Raw genomic sequence first — 24,565 nt, forward strand, 5'->3', positions numbered from 1 at the left:
GGAATTTTTTTTTGACTACGCTCCTCTCTTTCACGCTTCCTCAAAATTACGTCCAATCAAACTTGCTTAAGGTGCCACCTTTTCATTTTTCCAAATAACCTCAGTCGATGGACGTTGACAAGGGTTTTTACTACAATTATTTTTTCCTTTTTTTAAAAAAAAAAAAATAATTAAATATTATTGCTTAACTTTTTCACCTTTAATATTTTATCACTTTAGTTTTCAAAAAATAAAAATTGTACTTATTTTGCATCGGGATATGTTTTAAATATTTTTTTTTAAAAAAAAAATTTAAAAATGATTTAAAAAACGTTGGTGAAATAAATGTGAAGAATAATTTACTTTTTTTAAATTTTTATTTTTTATATCATATTTAAATTAAATCACATTTTTATCTCATAATTATTAGGATTAAATACTTTACATACATGTGGTTTAAAAATTTTATTTTTTGCCTCTTTAACTTTTTATTTTTTTCATAGATGGTACATGTTCTATAGGAAAAGACGAAGATGGTACATCCGTCTATTTTTTTATCCAAAACTTACGAATTTTCATGTTAGCGACACGTGGCACCATGTGGCCCACAACCACTCTCATAATTTTTTATTTTTTATTTTTTAAAAAAAGAGGGCCACGTGTCGTTGACGTGAAAATCCATCAGTTTTGGACGAAAAAAATGGACGAAGGTACCATCTCCGTCTTTTTTCATAACACAGGTACCACTTATGAAAAAAAATGAAAACTGAAGAGACAAAAAATAAAATTTTTAAATCACACGGGGTTAAAATGTATTTAACTCTAATTATTATTTAATATGTTGTGTTTTTTTTTTTTTTTTTTTTAATCTACGTCTTTGTGGAATAATAAAATAAAGTAATAAACTGCACGTCGTCCATTGCCAGCCCGCGCTAAAACCCTCCCTGACGAAACGGTGCGTTTTAAACTCTATTTGCGGGAACGATGAGAAAACTATGAAGATGAAGGAAACTCATTGCTGCTGATGTTTCCGTGAACTCTGGTTTTCATATTGTATTTTCAGGATAGAAAAACCCAGAAAAAGATCCCAAGCTCCGGTGCTTTTGTTCTCTGCATCTTTATTCTCCAGTCCAGGCACAAAGAACTCTTCCAACAAAGCTGAATAGTTTCACTTGTCCAGAGGTCGCACACCATCTGTTTGATGTAAACCTTCTATGTATTATGACTTGAAGAAAGCTTTTGGGTATTTGGATTTTAACTTTGCAAGTTGGATTTTTTCTTTGTTTAGTATAAATATTGCTGTCCCAATACTTTTTTTAAGCAATAGAAATTTAACACTCCCAATCTTTTATTATCTTATTGGTTTGCATTTTTCTTTTTCTTTTTCTTTTTCATATTGTGTTGTAGTTGAAAAATATAATGTCTTTGGTTGCAGGGAGTGGAATTGTGTGTATATTTGTATGAATAGGAGGTGGCTATTAGAATAGCCAATTTTTGGGCATGTCTAACTCATGGGTTCGAGCTCTTTCAGTCGGTGAGAGGCATTATGGTCTTGTTGGTCTCCTCCATAGGAGCACCTCTCGTGTGACTAACCCAATCCCAACTATCTTCAAAGAGAGAGGCCACCTTCATTCTATAGCACAGTCTCGTCATGCTATCAAGATCATATCAGGTACTAGTTCTAATGCTCGCTTCTTTTCCTTGACCATAATATTTGACAAGGTTTGCCAACTCTGTGGTTGATGATGATTTTGTTGATTTTCAGAGTCGCTATTTAGTGGTTCCTCTAGCAATAGCAACCGTAGGACATCTTCGATTTTGAATTGCTGCAGATCAATCTTGAGCTTGCATTCGCCTAGTCTGGTTCAAGTTACGGCGGGACTTTGCACACTGACTGAAAATGAACCGTCAGATTCTGATTCATGCAATGGTGCAAGTGGCCATTTTGAAGAGTCAACTGTTGATTTTGGATCTGATGTCGATGATGATGTTACTAGAAAGAAAGTTAAAGGCGTGTATGGAAAACCAGTGGACTTCACGAAAGTTGAAGTTAATTTGCTTCCAACTGTGATAATTGTCGGGCGCCCAAACGTGGGCAAGTCAGCATTATTTAACCGGTCTGTTTCAACTTTACTTGCTTAGCTCTCTGTTGTTGTCGTAACAATGTAAATATAGTATTCTTCAGAAGATTTTGATGCATTTGATGTCTCTTTATATTGTTGATATTATTTTTTTGGGGGTAAATTTTAGTTTAATTCGGAGGAGGGAGGCTCTTGTATATAACACACCCGAAGATCATGTTACTCGTGATGTACGAGAAGGCGTTGCCAAATTAAGTGATTTGCGATTTAGAGTATTGGATTCTGCTGGCTTAGAAACAGAAGCATCTTCAGGGTCTATTCTTGACAGAACTTCAAGAATGACTGCAAATGTGCTGGCAAGGTCTCAGATTGCAGTCTTCCTGATAGATGTGAGGTCAGTTTCATGGATGATTTTCTGATTATTATTATTTTTTGTTTTGTTTTTAATGTACTAAACTCATTGAATATGAAAATATAATTTCTAAGTTTGGAGAACTCAAGGATGAACTAAGAAGAAAATGACAAAATTTAAAAAGCTTTATGTTAAATAAAGAATGATTTGATGTTGTCAAGTTACATTTGGTTCTTTTGTAGTAAGCAAGTAACCCAGGGTTATATGAGATACGTGTGTATCAATAATGCAATGCTAATATAATTTCTAAGTTGGGAGAACTCAAGGATAAATTGAGAAGAAAATGCAAAACTCAATGAGTTTTTATTTATTTATTGTTGCCAGGTTACATTTGATTGTTTTGTAGTAAGCAAGTAACCCGGGGTTATTTGCTTTATTTGAGATAAGTGTGTATCAAATAATGCAATTTTAATTTTTTTATATGCCGTGGAAATAGGTTACTTCTGATTGACGACAGACCTGGTGACATTAGGATGTCTCTTTTTCCTTTTATTCTCTCTCTCTCTCTCTCTCTCTCTCTCTCTCTCTCTCTCTCTCTCTCCCCCCCCCCCCCAGGCCCCAAAACACCTTGAAATTTCAATCTCGCTATTGAAATGTATACGATACCTGGGCTGCTAGTGTGCATAATTTTGTTCTCTTTTGGCTCCTTTGATTTCCAAATTTCAATTTTTTTTTTTTTCTAAATTTTATCTTGTAATTAGAGCTGGACTTCATCCCCTTGATATGGAGGTTGGAAGGTGGTTACGCAGACATGCTCCTGGAATGAAACCTATAGTGGCAATGAATAAATCTGAATCACTTTTTGATGGTAGTAACTCTCTTAAGGCAGCTGCTGATGAAGTCTATAGGCTAGGATTTGGGGATCCTATTGCTATATCTGCCGAGACTGGACTTGGTATGACAGAACTTTATGAAGCTCTTAAGCCTATGCTTGAAGATTATATGCTTCATGTCTTGAATGGTAAGAAAACTTCATTTTCATGTAGGATTTGTCATCCAACATTGAAAAATTTGCTCTTCTTCTATCAAGGCTTTTTCATTATTCAGACATCTTTAGAATTTAGACCTAGTATACAATCATGAGATTGAAATCTTGCATATAGTTCTTTAATTGTTTTGTTATCTTCTTCAATTCATTTTTGATAAAAGGAGCAAACTATGTTATCATCCTATCATTAGCTAACCTTACTTCGCACTTCTACTATTCCTAGATGAAGATAATCAGGGCAATAGCGAGGATAGTAGACCTACTGAGGTTGAGGAAAGTAAGGTGCCATTACAGTTAGCAATTGTAGGACGGCCTAATGTTGGAAAGTCAACCTTGCTAAATACATTGTTACAAGAAGAACGTGTTTTGGTGGGTCCAGAAGCTGGTTTGACAAGAGATTCAATTAGAGCTCATTTTGAATTTCAAGGGAGAACAATATATCTGGTAAATATCATGTTTCCTCAATGTCCTCTTTTTAATTATATGATGTTGTTGCTACATTTTTTGATTCTTTTTTTTAATTTGGTTTTTCTTGTTTTATTTGTTTGTTTATTTGTTATTTTACCCTCTCTTTTTTATTGTGAGTTATTGCCACTCTTCTCTAGGCATAGGAAAGGTAAGACACACATGTTGTAGGCTTGTTGTGCCTTGGCGGGTAGTGGTTAGTCTTGTTCTTAGTTGGGTCCTTTTGTAGTTTGTTTTTGGTTTTTTCGTTTTTTGGGGCCTTGGTGTTGTGGGTTTTTACGGGTTAGCTTTGATTGTTCCTGTGTACTTAGGGATGCCTTACGCTTTCTTTAATAAAGTTTTCTTATTTATCAAAAAAAAAAAAAAAATTAAATTAAATGATGGTGGATTTTTTGTCATGCATGGTAATGGTTTATGTCCTATTCACAAGCTATTTGTTGGCGGACTAAAAAACTCACCTACTATTGCTGTATTTCCTACCCCAAGTTTGACAGTGCTCTTAAAGCCCATACGCTGTCCTGGCAGCCACTAATTTATCTCTATGTTGAGTGGCTTAATTTGTTTTTCACTTTTTCTTGATTTTTTCATATTAATGGTATTTTTCTTATCCAATATGAGATATTGAGCACCTGGATTTGGATTTCTAGGTCCCAGTAATACATGACCACAATGTGCTGTATAGAGTCTGGTCACTATAATTGTTTCCAGTTATGCTTTCTAAATTGAATTTGTAATTTTTTATCTTCGAATTACTAGTACCTTGTTTGACTTTGTTGCTTCTTTATGCAGGTTGATACCGCAGGCTGGTTGCAGAGGACAAAACAGGAGAAAGGAGCATCATCCTTGAGCATTATGCAGTCAAGAAAGAATCTAATGAGGGCTCATGTAGTTGCTTTGGTCCTTGATGCAGAAGAGGTTTGTGTCATTCCATTAGGTTGTTCTTTCCACATTTTCTGTCATAGTGTGATGAACATGTAATTGTCATTTGACGTTGTAGATTTCTGTTAAGATGCCAAATTGCCGTTTGAGCAGGAATTTTACCGTTGATAGAGTTCTGGAAAAAACATAACAAAATGCGGTACATTTGTTTGAGAATCCTAGATTAAATGATTCTATCTTTATTCTACTTTTGATTTTCATTAATTTTGATAAAAGGTGAAACATGAAATACAAAAAATAGAAGTCTAATAAATATAACTAGGGTCTTTTAAATCCAAAAAAGAAAACAAGGCTAGGGCTGTGGCAGATCTACTAGAAAACATATATTTAGTTATGGTGGGTTGTGTGCTTTTGACTGCTTGATTCTTATTTGACAGATTTTTTTTTTTTTTTTAATAAGTAATCGTAATATTATTAAAAAGCGCAAAGGCGCAACCTAGGTACACAGGAAGTACATAAGAGATATACCTATCTAGAAAAAGAAAGAGAATTAAGAAAGTCATTAAAAGTAGGCAAATTAACAAAGTTGAGAGCAGCTCTCTAGTGGAAAAGAGTATTGAGTAAGAAAGACTTTAACTTCACCACTGTCCTCTCATTGTCTTCAAAATTTTTATCATTTCTTTCCGTCCAAAGACACTACATTAAAGATAGTTAATTCATTATATTCTCGTACAATTACTCCTTGTGGAAGTAGCTCATTATTTTTGTTAAATTCTACCAGCGTACAACATTTTGGAGCATGTGGTGTGCTTTATTTAGTTGCCGACTTCTGAACCAAAAATGATCATGTTTCATATAACGTAATACTGGAGTTCATGCTTTTGTATCCTTCCTGAGGCTATCCTGCCCAGTATGATGAAAGTTATTAGTGAATTACTATTTGTAAGCCCAGTGATGGTTTTCCACTATAGAAAATGACAATAAAATGATATGAATATGGTGGGAAAGTATTTCTAACCTCTTCTCAGGTTTTTTTACATGAGATATCAAACAAATTGCTGACTTCCATGTAAGACAGTAATTAAAGTAATTGAATGATGAAAATAGCAGTTTTCACATAACCCATTCCATGTATATATGAATGTGTGTATAACACAGTATCAATGTTATAACTTGGGACATTTCTTTGCTGTTTCTAAGATGTCTTTTGCTATAATGTTCACACATCTGATTATCAGATTGCAAATGCTAGAAGAAGTATGACTCATGATGAAGTAGTTATAGCAAGACGAGCAGTGGAAGAAGGGCGTGGTTTGGTTGTGATCGTGAACAAGATGGATCTTCTAAGAGGAAAAAAAAATCATACTTTATATGCGAATGTCATGGAAGCTGTTCCTCAAGAAATTCAGTCAGTGATACCCCAGGTCTGATGGCTTACGATAAAGTTACATAACTTATTGTTTAGGCCTATTATTGTTTTATCCACACATATGCATGTTCTACTGGAACTGATAATCAGTGCCTTTTTCTTAGCATGGTTTTTAGAAACTTGGTAAACACCACCCCCCCCAAGGTAAATCAAAATCCAAATAAGCTTTTGCATTAAGACTGGTAGGTTCAGCATATACCTCTGAAAAATTCAGTAACTATAGCAATTCCTCTCACTCAAACTGGGCCATCGCCAAGAATAAGATGCGTTTCCAAATTTCTGACTGCTAAGATGTCTTATCATCATGATGGAATTGAACATACTTGAAACACTAGACCATGTATAGGGACAGAGACTCAATCACATAATTTTCAGTGCCCCTGATAGTTCTATTATTATCGATGGCTCCAATTCAACCCCAGACCTCAGTCCATAATACTTTAAAGTGATTTCTGATTTAAATGTAGCTTTGAAGTATTGGACCTTCAAGTAGATTATGTGATTTTCTTGTATTGCTACCTTTGCCTTACAGATCTGATATTAAAATTGATGATAAAGTGTTACCATTTAAGCTTCTGGAAGATGTGAACCAAAGGGCATACATGGATTGTTCAATTGGAGGATTTTGTCAGATTGGATTTGTAGATCGGGCTTAAAAGGAGGTGCATTTTAGGAAGTGCAGATACACGTGTATACACATAAACCTTACTGTTGGTTTCCCGTTTTCAGCATATTCTTCTAATAGCAAAAGAAGCAAATGTTGATGCAGAAAAATAAATTAGGACATATATATCAAGTGCTAGATATGGTGGATGAAGTTCTGTTTTTCTATATCATTCTACATAGCTTTTATGATCGATCTGTGTTTTCTTTTTAATCTACTTTTACTCTTTTGGGGAATTAACGAATGGAACCATGATCTTCAAATGATGATAAATTAGATAATTTAGCATTGAAATGACTTCATCGGCAGGTGACAGGAATACCAGTTGTATTCATTTCAGCATTGGAGGGAAGGGGCCGGATAGCTGTCATCCGTCAGGTCGTTGATACATATGAAAAATGGTGTTTAAGATTGTCCACAGCATGTCTGAATCGTTGGTTGCGTAAGGTAATGAGCAGGCATTCTTGGAAACATCAGGCTGCACAACCCAAGATCAAGTACTTCACCCAGGTGAAGGCCCGGCCACCTACTTTTGTTGCCTTTGTGAGTGGGAAGAGACAACTCTTGGATACAGACCTCAGGTTCCTAACAAAGTCATTGAAGGAAGACTTCGATTTGGGTGGAATTCCCATTCGGATCATGCAACGGTTGGTTTCTAGAAAAGGCGCAGACAGCACTAGCAAGGGCAGCCAATCTTCTGGCAGATTGTCTGATCAGAGGATAATGTCTGACAAGAGAGGTGTCTCTGCTTGACTGCAATTTTAATGAGTAGAGGAGGTAATTAAGTTTGATCCTCCAGTTTTCTCAGGAGTTTAAGGCTGGTGATGAGATGCTGAAATTAAGTAATATATATGATCTTTATGGTGGCCGGTTAATTACAGGCCTTGGTTCTTCAGTGTTGGCTTCATTTCTTTTCTTTTTCTTTTTTGGTTTAACCACCTTAATTAAAGGATTTTGTTTGTATGATTAGCCGATGTAAAATTCATGTATAGTAATAAGTGAAATGGTAATCCTGCCTTTTATTGATTTCTAAACAGTCGGATGATTTTTATATGAATGTATTTCCGGCCAAAAAAGGAAACCTAAGCTCAAAAGGGGTATTTTCTCTCCTATTAAATTTAATTCGGTGTATTAATTGCTCTGCTGTCACTTGTCAGATGAAACTTTTTGCATACTTGGATTTTTGTACGGGGCCTTTTTTTTTTTTCTTTTTTTTTTTTTTTTATATATATATATCAAACAAGGAACATAAATTTCACTAATTAACATAGATTAATTAAACTAACATAATCGGTGAAGCTGCCTACTTCCGTTTTGGTCCAAAAAGAAAAAGAAAAAACTATAAAAGAAAACAAAAAGGTTTCGACTGAATTAAAAACAAACCTCAATTTAGCCATTCATATTAATTGGCAGTGAAATTTGTTTATGTTTGTCAAGAGTTTTGAAAATTGTTTGTCGTTTTTTGTTTTCGAAAAAGTATTATATATATATATATATATATATATGTTTTTGGAATAGTATTTGGGGTAAAAAGTGAAGGAAAATACTTTTTTTTTTTTTTTTGAAAACTTTAACAAACATAACTAAATTTGGCCCTATATATATTTATTCCTTTTTTTCTTTTAAAACTTGTTGTTTTTCGAAAATTTTCTTTTTCGGCAAACCACGTAAAAATCCTAGGTTTACTTTTTATTCTTGTTATTTTCCCTTCAAACTCACGTTAAACTCCAAGGGTTTTTCTCCTCTTATTCCAAAATCTCAGTGTACGTTCTTTTTTTTTTTCACAGGGAACCGATCCCTGTCCTTCGCTTCCTCTGTCCTCACTCTTTTTCTCCGCTTACTTGTCATTTCTCATATATATATATGTATATATAAATTTAATTGTTTCTTTTTTTTCTTCTTCTTATTGTTTGTTTTTAACATAGTGTTGTTCTTGTTTTTGCAGTCTATTTCAAGCGCTCTTTAAGGGCTCACATATAGATACCTTTATTCTTTCAAAAAAAGAAGAAGATACCTTTATTCTTGTCTCTGTCCTTACAACGGTATTATTCCATAATTTGTTTTATATATATATATATATATATATATATATATATATATATATATATATATATATATATATATATATAATATTTTGTATTCTGAAGAGTAAAGAGTGTTTTTGGGGTTGAAAAGACAAGGAAAATACGTTCAACTTCTTCTTCTCACAGGGAACCGATCCCTATCCTCTGCTTCCTTTGTCCTCACGCTTTTTCTCTACTTGCTTGTCCTTTCTCATATATATATATATATATATATGCACGATTTTCTCCTGAGGAGAATCTAAATATGTTTTTTTTTTCTTCTTCTTATTGTTGGTTTCTAACATAGTTCTTGTTTTTGCATTCTCTTTCAAGCTTTTTAAGGGCTCACATATAGATACCGTTATTCTTGTTTCTGTCCTTACAACGGTATATAATATTGTCCCATAATTCGTTTATTTTATATATATATATATATATATATATATATATATATATATATATATATATTTGAATAGTATTTTGTATTCTGAAGAGTAAAGAGTGTTTTTGGGGTTGAAAAGAAAAGGAAAATAAATTTTTTTTTGGAAACTTTAACAAACGTAACCAAATTTGGCCTTATATATATTTATTCTATTTTCTCTTCTAAAACTTATTGTTTTTCGGAAATTTCTTTATTCAGCAAACCACGTCAAAATCCTAGGCTTGTTTTTTTGTTCTTGTTATTTTCCTTTCAAACTCACGCCAAACCCCGATGGGTTATTCTTCTCTTATTCCAAAATCTCGGCGTACGTTCTTTTTCTTCTTCTCACAGGGAACCGATTCCTGTCCTCCGCTTCTTCTATCCTCACTCTTTTTCTCTGCTTTCTTGTCCTTTTTCATATATATATTCTCAAAAGAAAGTTTTGGATTACATCACAGCCCCATATATATATATATATATGCACAATTTTCTCCTGCGAAGAATCTAAATTTCATTACATGTTTGTGTGTATGTGTTTTTTTTCCCTTCTTATTGTTTGTTTCTAACATAGTGTTGTTCTTGTTTTTGTAGTTTCTTTCAAGCTCTTTAAGGGCTGACATATAAATACCTTTATTCTTGTCTCTGTCCTTACAACGGTATTGTCCCATAATTCGTTTATATTATATATATATTTGAATGGTATTTTGTATTTTGAATAGTAACAAGTGTTTTTGGGGTTGAAAAGAGAAGGAAAATACTTTTTTTTTTTTTTTGAAACTTTAACAAACGTAACCAAATTAGGCCATATATATATTTATTCATTTTTCTCTCCTAAAACTTGCTATTTTTCAAAAATTTCCTTATTCGGCAAACCACGTCAAAATCCTAGGCTTGTTTTTTTGTTTTTGTTATTTTCCATTCAAACTTACATCAAAATCCAAGGGTTATTCTTCTCTTATTTCAAAATCCCGACGTATGTTCTTCGTCTTCTTCTCACAGGGAAATGATCCCTGACCTTCGCTTCCTCTGTCCTGACTCTGTTTCTCTGCTTGCTTGTCATTTCTTATAAATATATATATATATATATCCTCACTCTGTTTATTTGCTTGCTTGTCATTTCTTATATATATATTCTCATAAGAAACATATATGTGTGTGTGTATATATATATTTATAGGAGAATCTAAATTTGATTGTGTTTTTTTGCTTCTTATTGTTTGTTTCTAATATAGTATGGTTCTTGTTTTTGCAATCTCTTTCAAGCTCTTTAAGAGCTCACATATATATTAATACATTTATTCTTGTCTCTGTCCTTAGAATGGTATTGTCCCGTAATTCGTTAATATATATATATATATATATATATATATATATATATATATATATATATATATATATATATATATATATATATATATATATGTGAATGGTATTTTGTATTATGAAGAGTAAAGAGTGGAGTGTTTTTGGTGTTGAAAAGGAAGGAAAATACCATTTTTTTTTTTTTTTTGGAAACTTTAACAAACGTAACCAAATTTGGCCCTATATATATATTTATTCCTTTTTCTCTTCTAAAACTTCTTCTTGTTCGAAAATTTCATTATTCGGCAAACCACGTAAAAATCCTAGGCTTGGTTTTTGTTCTTGTTATTTTCCCTTCAAACTCACTTGAAACCCAGAAGGTTATTATTCTCTTATTCCAAAATCTCGGTGTACGTTCTTCTTCTTCTTCTCACAGGGAACTGATCCCTGTCCTCTGCTTTTTCTGTCCACACTCTTTTTCTCAGCTTGCTTGTTCTTCCTCATATATATATATATATATATTGGAGCCAGGAATTCGAGTGACGGGAGCAAATTTTCTTTAAAAAAATAAAACTAAGCAAAAATTAATTAAAACTAACAAAAAAAAATTATGTATACAAATTTTGTATAGGAGTTTTTTTCTCCTTTATTAATAGTGGACCAAAAAAAAAAAATCCACTGTAACCTAATTTCTTATTTTTTTTTGAAAGCTCTAATCTCATAAATTCAATTCTTACTTTATATATATATCATTGCCCCCTCGGCCCTCCCTATCCGTATACTCAAAAAGAATTGTTAAAAAAAAAAAAAAACTTAAACTCTTAAATTTGTTAAAAAAAAATTAAAAAATTCAAAGGGGACGTTTGAGTGCAACTTTTTTGTTTTGTTTTGCATTCTTTATAACTTTTTCAAAATTACAGATACCAAGAAAAAAAAAGCAGAGACGTTATGTTGAAATAATGTTTGGGTGATAAATGTTTTTGAAAAAAAATAGAATAAAAGATAAGAGTTGAGTTAGGAACGGTTCCTAAGTCTTTTTTCTTTCTTTCTTTCTTTCTTTTTTTTTTTTTTATTTTATTTTAACTTTTGGCCTTCGAATATTTTTTATTTTTATTTTTTCTTTTTAATGCAATTCGATTTATTTAAAGTTAAATTTCTAGTTCCTCCCTTGTATATATCAAATTAGTGATTGGTGGATTCACTGATAAATATTTATCACTGTTAAGCTTAATTTGATTAGAAATTAAGCCTTAAAAAATTAAAATACAATTTGTTTGTCAAATAAACCACCATGAATAAAACCTTTAAGGAAACCAGCCCACTCTATAATTTAAAAGACAAGTCCATTATTTTAGACGTGTCCTTTTTCTTTTTTTGTAGGTAGACGTGTCCTTCTCTCTAATAGATAAGAGATGTCTCATTCTACATCCAGGGACGGAGCCAGAAGTTCTTATGGGCATGAGCTAGTGGCAAAAAAAAAATTATTGGTAGGGGCCAATAGGCTAAATTTTTAGTTTTTTAGCTTATATATATATATATATATATATATATATATATATATATATATATATATATATATTTTTTTTTTTTTAACCTTAGATTTTTTTTTTTTAAGGAAATTGGGGGTGGGCCATGGCCCCTGCCAGCCCCCCCCTCCCTCCGTCCCTGCCTACATCTTCAACCTATTAAAAGACAAGTCTCATTAAAAGACAAAGACCTTGTTTGGTAACTCCCTCCCCTCAAGTATGAGGGGAATATTTTTTTTGAGTGGTTGTATAAAGTTGAAAGAATTTATGGAAAAGTGGAAAAAATTTGTATTGTAGTGATTTTTTTATTATTTAAATAGTAATAAAAAATTATTGATATGATATAAAAAGTGAAAAAATTTAAGAATGTTTTGAAGTTGATGTTTTTTGGGAGAAGTGAAAAAAAAAAAAAGGAAGGGGGAGGGTAGGGAGTTTCCAAACGGGGCCAAAAGTGTTTTTAAGTCTTCAACGTTTTGTGTCTTTTAAAAGACGTGCCCTTCTTTTAAAAGAAAGAAAGAAAAAAAAAGTCAGTCTTCTAGATAGTGTCCTTTCAACGTTTTGTTTTTAACAAAACGGTGAGTTTTAAAAATATATCGTCTTCAACCTATCTTCTTCAACCTTTGGTTGGCTGTTAGGGGTGTTCAAACGGGGCGGTTATAACCGCTTTAAAACCGCTAACCGCTTAAAACCGCTAACCGCTTATAACCGCTAACCGCTTTTAAAAGCGGTTATAAATAACCGCTAACCGCCTAGCGGAGGCGGTTAGCGGTTATGGGGTTTTAAAAGCGGTTATAAATAACCGCTAACCGCTTATTTATATATATATATATATATATAAAACTGACCTGAGAGCCTAGAGGTAGAGGGGCGTCGTTTTGGTAATATATATAAACCATATTTTCTCTTTTAGGTTTAGGTTTCCATTTTACATTCCCATTTCATTTTTGTTGACGCCGTCTCTCTCGTCTCTGCCCTCTCGTCTCTCTCGTCTCTGCCCTCTCGTCTCCATCGCCGGCGCGCCGCTCGTCTCCGCTTTCGGTCGTCTCCGCGCCACTACACTGTAAGTTTCTTTATGTAACGCTACATTGAATTCTGTTGTGTTGCCTTTGGGCCCTGGGATAGATGCGTCGTCGGCACAATAAGTAGATAGTAAGACAAATCTGTGGGTAAACATATGTTACAATAATAATAGTACAATCATTCACAATTCATGGACCAAGTTTTTGTTTTTCTCTCTTTTGGCTTGAAGTAAAGGAGCAAGATGTTTCAGCTAATGAAATCCAATATATTTTTTGACAGCTAATGAAATCCAATATATTCTATTGTAGTGCATTAATTCGTATTGTTTGGCTGATCATTTAGCAGCTAGCATGATCATCTCCCCGGCTGGCATAGATTTATTCTTTGGCAGGCCATTAGTAGGATCGGAGCCATCCATAACCACCGGCCTTTTCTTTTCCTATCCCTTTTTCTGAATATTGTATATGGAGTTAATTAATTACTTTGCAGAAAGTGCATGTAAACTCTTTTGGTTTAATCAGGATTTTTGGCAGGGAGACCATTCAATGGGTGGTGTCCATTTCCGACACTAGTTAAGGAAAGACCCTCTAGCTAGCTTGTGTTTCATTGTTAATTTCATGCGTGCTACAGCACTGTTTAATTATTATTTAGAGAAAAATGAAAAATTAGTTCTTGTACTTTAACTATTTACACAAATGTTTCTATAAAGGATCCAACGTGTTCTCCCCAACTTCTCTTCATTTTTAAATATCATACATTTGCTCCACTGTTGGTCCATTGGCACCATATCACAGCATAAAATAAACTAACAACAGAGAAAGGAGACATCATCTTTAATTAAGGATGTGATAAATCAATAAACAAGCAATTTAATTGGTTGAAATGTGTTGGTATTATAATCAAATAAATTATTAGCGAAAATATGCATTGCTAAAGAAGAATTTTAATCCTAGCAAGAAAGGAACCTACTGGCTACTGTTACTTTATCTGAAATTTAAGATTGTGATTGCGAATAATTAGTTGATCACATCTGCCACTGCTGGTGTTATATGTAAAATTGTAAATAATGAATTTTGTAAACGTATTAAATTTTGTTCAATTTTTTTCTTGAAAAATCTGTACAAAAAATGGCCCAAAAAATCTGCCCAAAAAATCTGTACAAAAAATGGCCCAAAACAGGTGTAAACCTGGCCCAAAACAGGTGTAAAAATAGCCCAAAACCGATTTTAACCCGACCCAAAACCGGTCTAAACCCGGCCCAAAATCGGAATTCGAAAGCGGTTTCAAACCGCCGGTTATAACCGCTAACCGGCGGTTATAAAAATAACCGCCTCCGCCAAGGCGGTTAGCGGTTGCGGTTGGTAAAATAAAAATAACCGCTAGGCGGTTAGCGGTTGCGGTTTTAGCCAATAACCGCCGGTTATAACCGCTTGTACACCCCTATTGGCTGTGACTAGTTTTAGGTTAAAAAACTAGTGAAAAATGGCAGAACATGGTGTGACTCATGAAGCTCGATACTCTTGAAAAAAAAATTGTCCCTTAATGAGTTTTTGAGGGGGGGCACCTAGGATTTAAAAAATAAAAAATAAAAAATTCAAGAGTAAAGAAAATTTTTGGGAAGTGGGGGGGGGGGGGGGGGGGGCATTTGACCCCTCTCGACCCCCCGGCCCCCTCCCTCCGCCCCTCTATATATATATATACGGTTTTCTCCCAAGGAAAATCTAAATTTGATTGTGTTTTTTCTTCTTCTTCTTATTGTTTGTTTCTAACATAGTGTTGTTCTTGTTTTCACAGTCTCTTTCAAGCTCTTTAAGGGCTCACATATAGATACGTACCTTTATTCTTGTCGTTGTTCTTACAACGGTATTGTCCCATAATTCGTTTATATATATATATGAATAGTATTTTGTCTTCTGCAGAGTAAAGAGTGTTTTTGGGGTTAAAAAGCGAAGGAAAAGACCTTTTTTTTTTTTGAAAACTTTAACAAACGTAACCAAATTTGGCCCTATATATATTTATTCATTTTTCTCTTCTAAAACTTGTTGTTTTTCATAAATTTCCTTATTCGGCAAACCACGTCAAAATCCTAGACTTGTTTTTTGTTCTTGTTATTTTTCCTTCAAACTCACGTAAAACCCCGAGAGTTATTCATCTCTTATTCCAAAATCTCGGCGTGCATTGTTCTTCTTCTTCTCATAAGGAACTGATATATATATGTACTTCTCCCGAGGAGAATATAAATTTGATTGTGTTTTTTCTTTTTCTTCTTATTGTTTGTTTCTAACATAGTGTTTGTTCTTGTTTTTGTAGTATCTTTCAAGCTCTTTAGGGGCTCACATATAGATACGTTTATTCTTGTCTCTGTCTTTACAACGGTATTATCGCATAATTCGTTTATAATATATATATAAACATGCATGCAGATATAAAACCCTTTAAAACCCTTTATATATATATATATATATATATATATATATATATATATATATATATATATATATATATATATATATATATATATATATATATATATATATATATATATAATATCTTTCTTTTTCCTTGAATCCACTACAAAAGTTTTAAAGGGTTTTATATATGCATGCATGTCTATATTGTTGCAGTTGGCACAATGGAAAAGGCAATAGAAGATTTTTCTGTGAAGGAGACCTCGCCGAACATCAGGGCCATGAAGGATACAATGGGTCCCACAAGGGCGTCCGATCTCATAAAAGAAATGCACTTTTTGTTTGTGAAGATCGTGAAGGGCAGGTATTTGATAGGCGGCCTTGCTGACCCTTACGTTGAACTGATGCTTGGGAACTACAAGGCCACCACTAAATTCCTTGATCAAAAGAAGTCAAACCTGGAATGGGATCAACTCTTCGCTTTTAAGAAAGAACGGATTCAATCTTTTGAATTGGAGATTTTGATAAAGAATATGAGTACTGAAGAAATCATTGGTAAACTTTCCTTCATTGTTTCTGAGGCTCCTTTGCGTGTTCTGCCCGATAGTCCATTGGCGCCGTAGTGGTATAGGCTGGAGGACAAGAACAAGGTGAAGGTAAAGGCAGAGCTGATGTTATCTGTTTGGATAGGGACTCAGGCAGACGAGGCATTTTCCTGTGGTTGGCATTCGGATTCTGCAGCTGTTGGTGGTGATGGTATTGTTCATATGCTTTCTGAGCAATATTATTCACCTAAACTTTGGTATCTTAGAGTTAATGTGACTGAAGCTCATGATTTGGTACTTAGAGATAATAAGAATAGGGAAATCTTTGTGAAGGCTACACTTGGGAATTTGGTTTTTAAAACTAACACGATATCGCCTGCAGCAAAGAATTATATGTGGAATGAGGATATCATGTTTGTTGCATTAGAACCTTTTGATGATTCTTTGGTTTTGAGTGTGGAGGATAAGTTGCATCCAAATAGGAAAGTGTGAGTTTGGGGAGGTGTGTAATTCCTTTGCTTAATGTTGAGAAGAGGCTCGACAATGCTCCAGTATCTAGTGAGTTTTATAATCTTGAAAGGCTTCCTGGAGGAGGTGATCAAGAAAATCAGGTGAAATTTGCTAGTAAGCTTAAGATGAGAGTCTCTTTGGATGGAGGGTATCATGTCCTTGATGAATCCACACACTATAGTAGTGATCTTAGGCCAACTGCGAAGCTTTTGTGGAGACCTATCGTCGAAGTTTTTCATCTGGGGATCTTGAATGCTACTGGGTTGCCGACAATGAAGCCAAAAGAGAATCGCATAGATGCGTATTGTGTGGCTAAATATGGATCAAGGTGGGAGAGGACAAGAACCATAGTTGATAGTTTTTCACCACAATGGAACGAACAGTATAGTTGGGATGTTTATGATCTATGTACTGTGCTTATAATTGGAGTTTTTGATAATGGTCATGTGCAAGTAGGAGATCATTCATCAGCTGAAAGGGGGGTACTATTACATCAAAGAATTGGGAAGGTGAGGATTCGGCTATCCATGCTTGAAAGTAATAAGGTCTACACACTTTCTTATCCACTTTTAGTCTTACAACCTTGTGGGGTAAAGAAGATGGGAGAGATTCAATTGGCTTTCAGATTTTCTTGTTTGTCTTATGTTAATACGCTATATAGTTATTCGCAACCGTTACTTCCAAAGATGCACTACCTTAGCCCACTGTCTGTGTATCAGATAGATAGTTTGGGGCACCAAGCTGCCTACTTGATTTCTCTGAGGTTGACTCGTGCCGAGCCTCCACTAATGAAGGAGGTTGTTGATTATATGCTTGATGTTGGATCACAAATGTGGAGCATACGGAAAGGCAAAGTTAATTATGATAGAGTCAGAGATCTTTTGAATGGTTTTCTTGCTGTTGTGAAAGGGTTTGAGCAGATCGATACGGAATTGGAGAAATACTGCTGCAACCATTATGATTCACATTTTATTATTACTTGGGGTACTTTTCTTTGAAGAACTGATATTACCTGTAATGTTTTTGTTACTTTTCTTGGCTGGGATTTGGCGCTACAGAAAGAGGCCAAGACATCCTCCTCACTTGGATACCAAGTTGTCTCGTGTTGATACAACAAATGAAGAAGAATTGGATGAAGAATTTGATTCATTTCCATCTAAGAAGACGGGTGATGTTCTTAGAAGGAGATATGATCGATTGAGAAGCATTGGTGGGAGGATGCAAACGGTGGTTGGTGACTTGGCAACTCAAGGGGAGAGGGCTCAATCTCTGCATAGTTGGCGGGATCCGAGAGCCACAACTATCTTTGTATGTTTCTCCTTGATAGCTGCGATACTCACATATATCACTCCTAACCGATATATGATTATTCTTATAGGGTTTTATGTGCTAAGGCATCCAAGACTCCGTATTGATCTTCCTTTAGTGCCCCAAAACTTCTTTAGAAGGCTGCCTGCAAAAATAGATTGCATATTTTGACAACTTAATTAAGCGATATATAGGATTTATCATGCATTCTTTCAGGATATATCATGCATTAACCTCAATAATTTCTTGCATGTATTTTCGAATTTTGATGAGCTGGAACATCATTCTAATTGCACATTTAAGTTATATACTGGCTGGAAATTAGAGGCAATATATTTAGGGTCTATTCTCGACAGAATTTTCAAGAATGATTGCAAATGTGATAGTAATGACTTAGTTTGGAGTCTCTGTGACAAATATATGCGAGTTGGTAGGGTTGGATATGTTTCAGCATGTCTTATGTAATAATTAAACTCATTTGAATGTGAAAATATGGTTTATAAGTTGGGAGAGAATTTCGTGAGTATGCCTTCTATAGTCGATGTAAAGCACTATATGGTCTTAATAATAACTCTGGCCTGTATATATAATGGAACGAATTAACTACATCGATTGAGTAGTTGGAGATGATCGAACTTTGTGGAGTTGAAATTATTTCTTGTAATTGTGTTCAAAACTAATGATGATGGCTGAAGAATATAAATAACATTTTTATGAACTTAATTCTACAAGAAAATTTAACTGAACAATATAAGTAAGTTGAAGCTTAAAATTTACCACTAATTAGGAAGGTTAGATAAAAAAAAATCATCTTGGGTTAAAGGAGACGGGGTTCACACACACACACACACACGCGCACGCGCGCGCGCGCGCGCGCGCACACACACACACACACACACCACATCACACACACACACACACACACACACCATCTTTAATCTCCAAAGGTGATGTGGTGTGGTTCTTTTAACAAAAAAACTCATTTCCATGTAGTAAATGCTATGTGGAGACTGTTGGGGATTATGTTCTAAATCTTAATATTTTTATGAATGACATTCTAGTTTGTAATGAATAAAGTTATTATTCATTAATCTATTTAATTGGGCATATGACATATGATCCTTTTAATGCTTATTATGTTATTTACATTGTGCACGTGAATGATCTTTAGATTAAATTGAATATGGTCTATGGTGTGAATAACATGGTTATCACACAAAGTCTTAGGTCATAAGCCTTATAGTCTAAAATATTTTCTTGTTCACAATAGGTAATGGAATTGGGCATTCCATTAGCAAAGACTGTTACACATCGATCAGGGTAATTTATCTTGATCAAGCGAAGTTGGACAATTCGAGTTGATGAGTAAGTGTAATGCACTGAATGGACCATGGGAGTGTTTTTCCTTAAAATTATTGTTAATGAGAATGATTGTAACTCCCGATACCTCTTATGATATTGATTTTAAATCCTGTGAGGATTGAAAACTCAAATGTCAAATAAATGTCATTTTGATGCATTTAAGAGTGAGACCTTTACTAGTCAAAATTCTCGGTGCATTGGATGATCGCATGTAGTATTGTGAGAGCACATTTTCTCAAGAATGAATCAAAGTCCTTTATTCAAATGATAAATTTTTTTTCCTTGAGATAGATTTTATGGATTGAATTATTCTTAGTCACTGGGTAGAGCATTTTGGTAAAGAATACCAAAATACTGATGTACACAGTGAAAATGTTTTTACAAGTACGAGAATTATAAACAAAATAAGTTACTCAAGGATAAAAATGTAGAGAATTAAAGTGACAGTATCATAGGCTTTAATTTTGCTACAGAATATTTCATAGATGAATCAAATGTCAATATTAAGAAAAGTCTAAGGGATTAATTGATTTAATAAAAAATATATAAATTAGAGTGCAATTATAATTGTTTAGTGGAATGAATTGTAATTACATCGTGAATTTTGAGCATCAAGCATCAATCAAGCCCACCTTTTTTATTTATTGGACTGCTTATTTTTATTTATTAAAACATGGGCTACAAAAAATAGTAGATGAAGTGCATGTCTGAGAGATTGGGCTTGGGACCACTTTAAGAGGCGCTTGGGCCCTGGCCATGTTTTTTTGTTAAGTGGAGGCTAGGGTTTTCTCAACCCTAGCTGTCCACTATGTAGTGGGACTGTAGTTCCACATTGCTTAAATCTATCTCCTCTTTCTTTCTTTGTGCTAAGCCTATAAATAGAGAAGCCTTAGCTCTCTCTTTTCTTTTTTAAAATAAATAAATAAATCACTCTAGTTCTTTCATATTTTCTAAGAACTGTATATTGTTGAGTATTTTCAAGAATAAGTTAAAAGTTTTGAAAAGCAAGATAAAAGACCCACACTCTTAGTTAATCTTAGTTATTGGTGAGAAGACTTGAAGGTTTTTGAGAAATCCCTGAGGCTACATGTGTTTTTCATTGTATGAGCAAGAAGAAAAGTTTGCCCACTAGCCAATGAGTGGTTGTACAATCAAGTAGGTGTTCTGACTTTTGTAGTTTGAATTAAAATAACATTATCCTTCACGTGTTCCTCATGAAGTTCGATCATGACTTGAAAATTTTTATTTTTCACTGCGCAATCTTGTTTTTGCATTCCTATTCCCAACAGAGACTGCTTACAAATCGATCATGCTTTGGTGTTATATATAAGAACTGATCATGTTATATTGAAAATATAATTTTATCTTTACTCTAAATGCTACTGACCATTATCCGCATATACAGATGTAAATGCAGATAGCAAAAATCATTAGCTGCATATGCAGTTGTGGATAACAGTTTTAGGGTAAGCGGATATGGTTACTACAAGGTTGTCTGGTTTACGGGGCTACCTTTGCCAAGATTCAAGATTTCCCTTACTAATGGAAGGAGAAGTCCCCGGGCTTCCTCTCTATTTAGGAGGAAGTCTTCTTGGATCAACTTTCTGTATTTCATTAAATTGTAGACCTTCCCTTCCCTTCCTTCGAGATTGGTCCCACGTCTTCCCCTCTCATAGTTCTCTTGCTCCCACGCCTTATTAATTGCGTCAAATGATAGGACTTTCTCCTCCCTCAATGGGGTGCTTAATTTTCCTCCTCGTGATTGGGTTCCCGTCCTTGGTTAACTATTAGTTGAGGATGACCTTTATCTTTCAGATTTGGTGAGTGTGAAATACTAATCCAAGATTAGCTAAAATCAGTTTGCTCTTCCTTGTTCCATGCATAAATAGGGGCATTCGTTTTCTAGTTTTTGTATCAACATGTCTGAGTGTGCAACTAAGTTTGTTTGCCATTCACCCTCACTTTAGTAAGGAATAGCGGGCTAGGAAAGAACTACCATATTGACTTAGAACCCTCTATTTTAGCTAGATAGCTACCTTATAAAGCTTTCAGTCAATTCAAGGAAATACCACTATAATCTACGATCATCCTCACTCATAGAACAAAATCTCATACTGGGTAAATCCTTAACCCTTCCCCCTCTTACTAAGACTACATGATGTTCTTGTAAATTATGGTCAATACCATGCATATAATTAGTGATTTCAAATCTAGAGGTTAAGCTTACTCTGACAACTATATTTGTAGTAGCTTACTGCCACTCTATATAACCGTACATGAGATTTTTGCCTCATAAGGCTCCTCGAAAAAATGGTGAAAACACAAGGGCTACATTTTCAAAATCATTTTATTTTTTATTTTTCTTTTATAGATACGTTGAAAAACAACAGGAGTTAAAGCTTATGAGCTAAAGCTAAAATAAACACAAAAACAAAACTAAAGTTAAGCCTAAGTTAAAACAATAGCAAAAGCTAAAGTTGAAGCTAAAGCTAAAACTAAATCTAGAGCTAGAGCTAGGCTTAGGGCTAAACAAGCCTATAAAGGATCTTTGTTGCTGACAATTGGGATAGAGGGAATAGGAGTAGGGTAGGTGGGAATGCCGCCAGAGTTGAACTTGACTATGGCCCAATGTGCCACATAGTGAGCACAGAAGTTTGCACTTCTGTTGTCTTTCCTGGCTGACCACGAAGAATCAACTGGGATAGAGTCAATGACATTATATGTAGTATTGGAGATACGCCATTCCTGGGATATGCTAGGTTGTTGAAGAGCCAATATAACCGTTTGTGAGTCTCATTCCAGGATAAACTTCTTGAGATGGAGAGAGGATGCCATCAAAGTAGCCAAGTGGGCAGCTAAGGCTTCACCCATGTTTGGGGAACATCAGGGATAAATCTGAGAAAACATTCCAATAATATGTCCTTCATGATTTCGATAAACGGTCGCTTGATCCGAGAATGATTCTCTAATGGTTGTATCAAAGTTGATCTCATACCAATTATACAGAGGTTTGAGCCATTTTTCTACAGGGGATTGGATAAATGATTCCAAGCTATAAAATGCTAAAGATAAATTTTGTTGATATTTCTCAAGATCTGTAGAGCATCATAGGAGATACTATCATGAAAAGCCTTGTTGCGATAGAGCCAAAGAAGATCGCAAGTAACTGCTATAAAAATTTGAAACCGATGATGATCAATTTTTGGGATATGGAAAGTAGAGCCAGGAGAAATAATAATCTTGATCCAGTCCAGCATATTGGAGAAATTCAGAGTTGTAGAGTCAATCGGCTTGGCAAAATTATGCCATACCACTCTAGCAAAAACACAATTGAAGGATAAGCGTTGCAATGATTGTAGTTGAGCTTTTGTTGGAAGAATATTCCAAACAATTTTCCATATGAAAAGTCTCCATTTATCATTTAATTTCAATTTCCAAATGTCTTTTCACAAGGTGGTAGAGATTGGAGATGCCGTAGCTGAGAAGTTGTTATCCAAAATAGCAAGATATGCTGAATTAGTTGTGAAACGACCTGAACATGAGGGGATCCAAGTAAAGCTCGGTATGTAATCTATAGAGATGCGAATATGGGATATTTCTCTTGCAGATGTAGTATCAAAAACAGAGTTTAATGTCATCAAGTTCCATTGTGTAGTTCCAGGAATAATTAAATTTGAAACGAGTAGTGATGTCATATTCCTATTGTGCGGATACTTCAGAGTTGGCTTGAATGAGGGAATAGTTGGGATCCAAGCCGTAGTCCAAATAGGAATATTTGAGGTTGTTGAGACTTTCAAGCAAGCTCTAGAAATAAGAAAGGGTTTACATTTCTGTATGTCTTTCCAAAGCCAAGATGCAAATTGAGGAGTTGGAGTTGATAATAAAGTGCCATAACTAATATATTTCCACCGTACGTTGTTGTTGTTGTACTCACATATTATGTTGTTTTAAATATGCCGTAATAGAAGCTCAAATCGCCCATTACTTGTTATGTGGATATCGGTTAATAACTACATTTAATAATTGCAATAATCACATGATGTGAATGCGGATACAAATACAGATGTATGTGGTTACCTATGCAAAAGTGATAACCGCATAATGCGGATATAGTTATTGACAATAACCTCATTCGCATCCTCATGTAAATGCACAACCCTAGATTCAATATCCCTGGAGAAGTACTTAAACCTCTCGCAAGCCATTACCATGACTCAGTAGATCGATGGATGAACTATATATATAAAATTTAGAGGTCGAAAAAATATACCATCTCAGGAACTATATCACTTATAGCGACTGGTTGACAAACAACATCGATTAGGTGGAGCTAAGATATAAATAATGATCTATTAATCCTAGTGAGTTATATGGGCTATATATCATTAAAAATAAAAGGAGATAATACGTAGTTTTGGAAGAAAGAAGGGCGCCGATTAAAAATTTAATACTAGCTAGCTATATATTAATATTCTACAATATACTACTCTTGCAAAAAAGAAATATCTCGAATCTTTTGAAATCTTTAGGGCTAGCTATTTCTGTGATCGATTAATTTTCTTTTCTTTAATTTCTTCCCTTCAAGAATCCCTTTAAACTGCCTGATATGGATGATGATTTTTCTAATATATATATATGAAAAGAAAAAGTGATTGATAGGTACGTTAACTAAAATGAAAATGTTGATGATAGAGGGTGCACAGTGTTTTAGGTAATTCCCCAACCTAAAGTCTATATATATATCTATTCTACTCCAAGCAAAGTCGTGGTGGTGATGTAGCTAAGCATTCCTTTTAGGAATGTCAAAATACGACTTAAATCTGGTGAGGAATAAAAAGTATTATAGCTAGCTAGGTCATAAATAAAAGAACAGTGCGCATAGAGCAGCCGACACTGGGATACATGCATGGACCTCTCTATATAAACTTTGCACTATAACGCACGCATGCACGCACACTCGCCCGCCCGCCCGCCCGCAAAGTGTCCACATGCGGGTGAGGGCTTCCTTGACTTGCAGTGATAATTATTGCAAACCACTAAAAGTACTATCAACTCACAGCGCCTATATATATGTCCTATATATACACTAGCTACTACTACATGCACTTCGCTACCCACTTTCCATGTCCTTAACTTGCCCTTTCTCATGTGTGTTTGTGTTTAATTTGTGTGTGAGAGAAATCGATCCCATGGTTTATTTCCA

At 34.4% G+C, this 24,565-nt stretch overlaps 1 protein-coding gene and 1 pseudogene across 3 annotated transcripts; both read left to right on the forward strand.

Moving 5' to 3' along the window:
- Window positions 1–933: 933 nt before the first annotated feature.
- On the forward strand, window positions 934–8,041 carry LOC133882909 (uncharacterized). Of its 3 annotated transcripts, none has more exons than XM_062322149.1 (9): window positions 934–1,222; window positions 1,415–1,651; window positions 1,745–2,096; window positions 2,230–2,454; window positions 3,174–3,433; window positions 3,684–3,904; window positions 4,715–4,840; window positions 6,043–6,228; window positions 7,207–8,041. In XM_062322149.1, exons 2-9 carry the CDS (start codon window positions 1,480–1,482, stop codon window positions 7,648–7,650), a joined length of 1,986 nt encoding a protein of 661 aa, XP_062178133.1. In that variant the 5' UTR covers window positions 934–1,222; window positions 1,415–1,479; the 3' UTR covers window positions 7,651–8,041. The 3 variants fall into 3 exon arrangements, with proteins under 3 accessions (XP_062178133.1, XP_062178134.1, XP_062178135.1); XM_062322150.1 differs by having other exon boundaries at window positions 934–1,182; XM_062322151.1 differs by having other exon boundaries at window positions 934–1,161.
- Window positions 8,042–15,858: 7,817 nt separating this feature from the next.
- Window positions 15,859–18,171, forward strand: LOC133881364 (FT-interacting protein 3-like; annotated as a pseudogene).
- The last annotated feature ends 6,394 nt before the right edge of the window (window positions 18,172–24,565 follow it).

The sequence above is a fragment of the Alnus glutinosa genome, chromosome 11, assembly GCF_958979055.1.
Source record: "Alnus glutinosa chromosome 11, dhAlnGlut1.1, whole genome shotgun sequence".
NCBI classification, from domain to species: domain Eukaryota; kingdom Viridiplantae; phylum Streptophyta; class Magnoliopsida; order Fagales; family Betulaceae; genus Alnus; species Alnus glutinosa.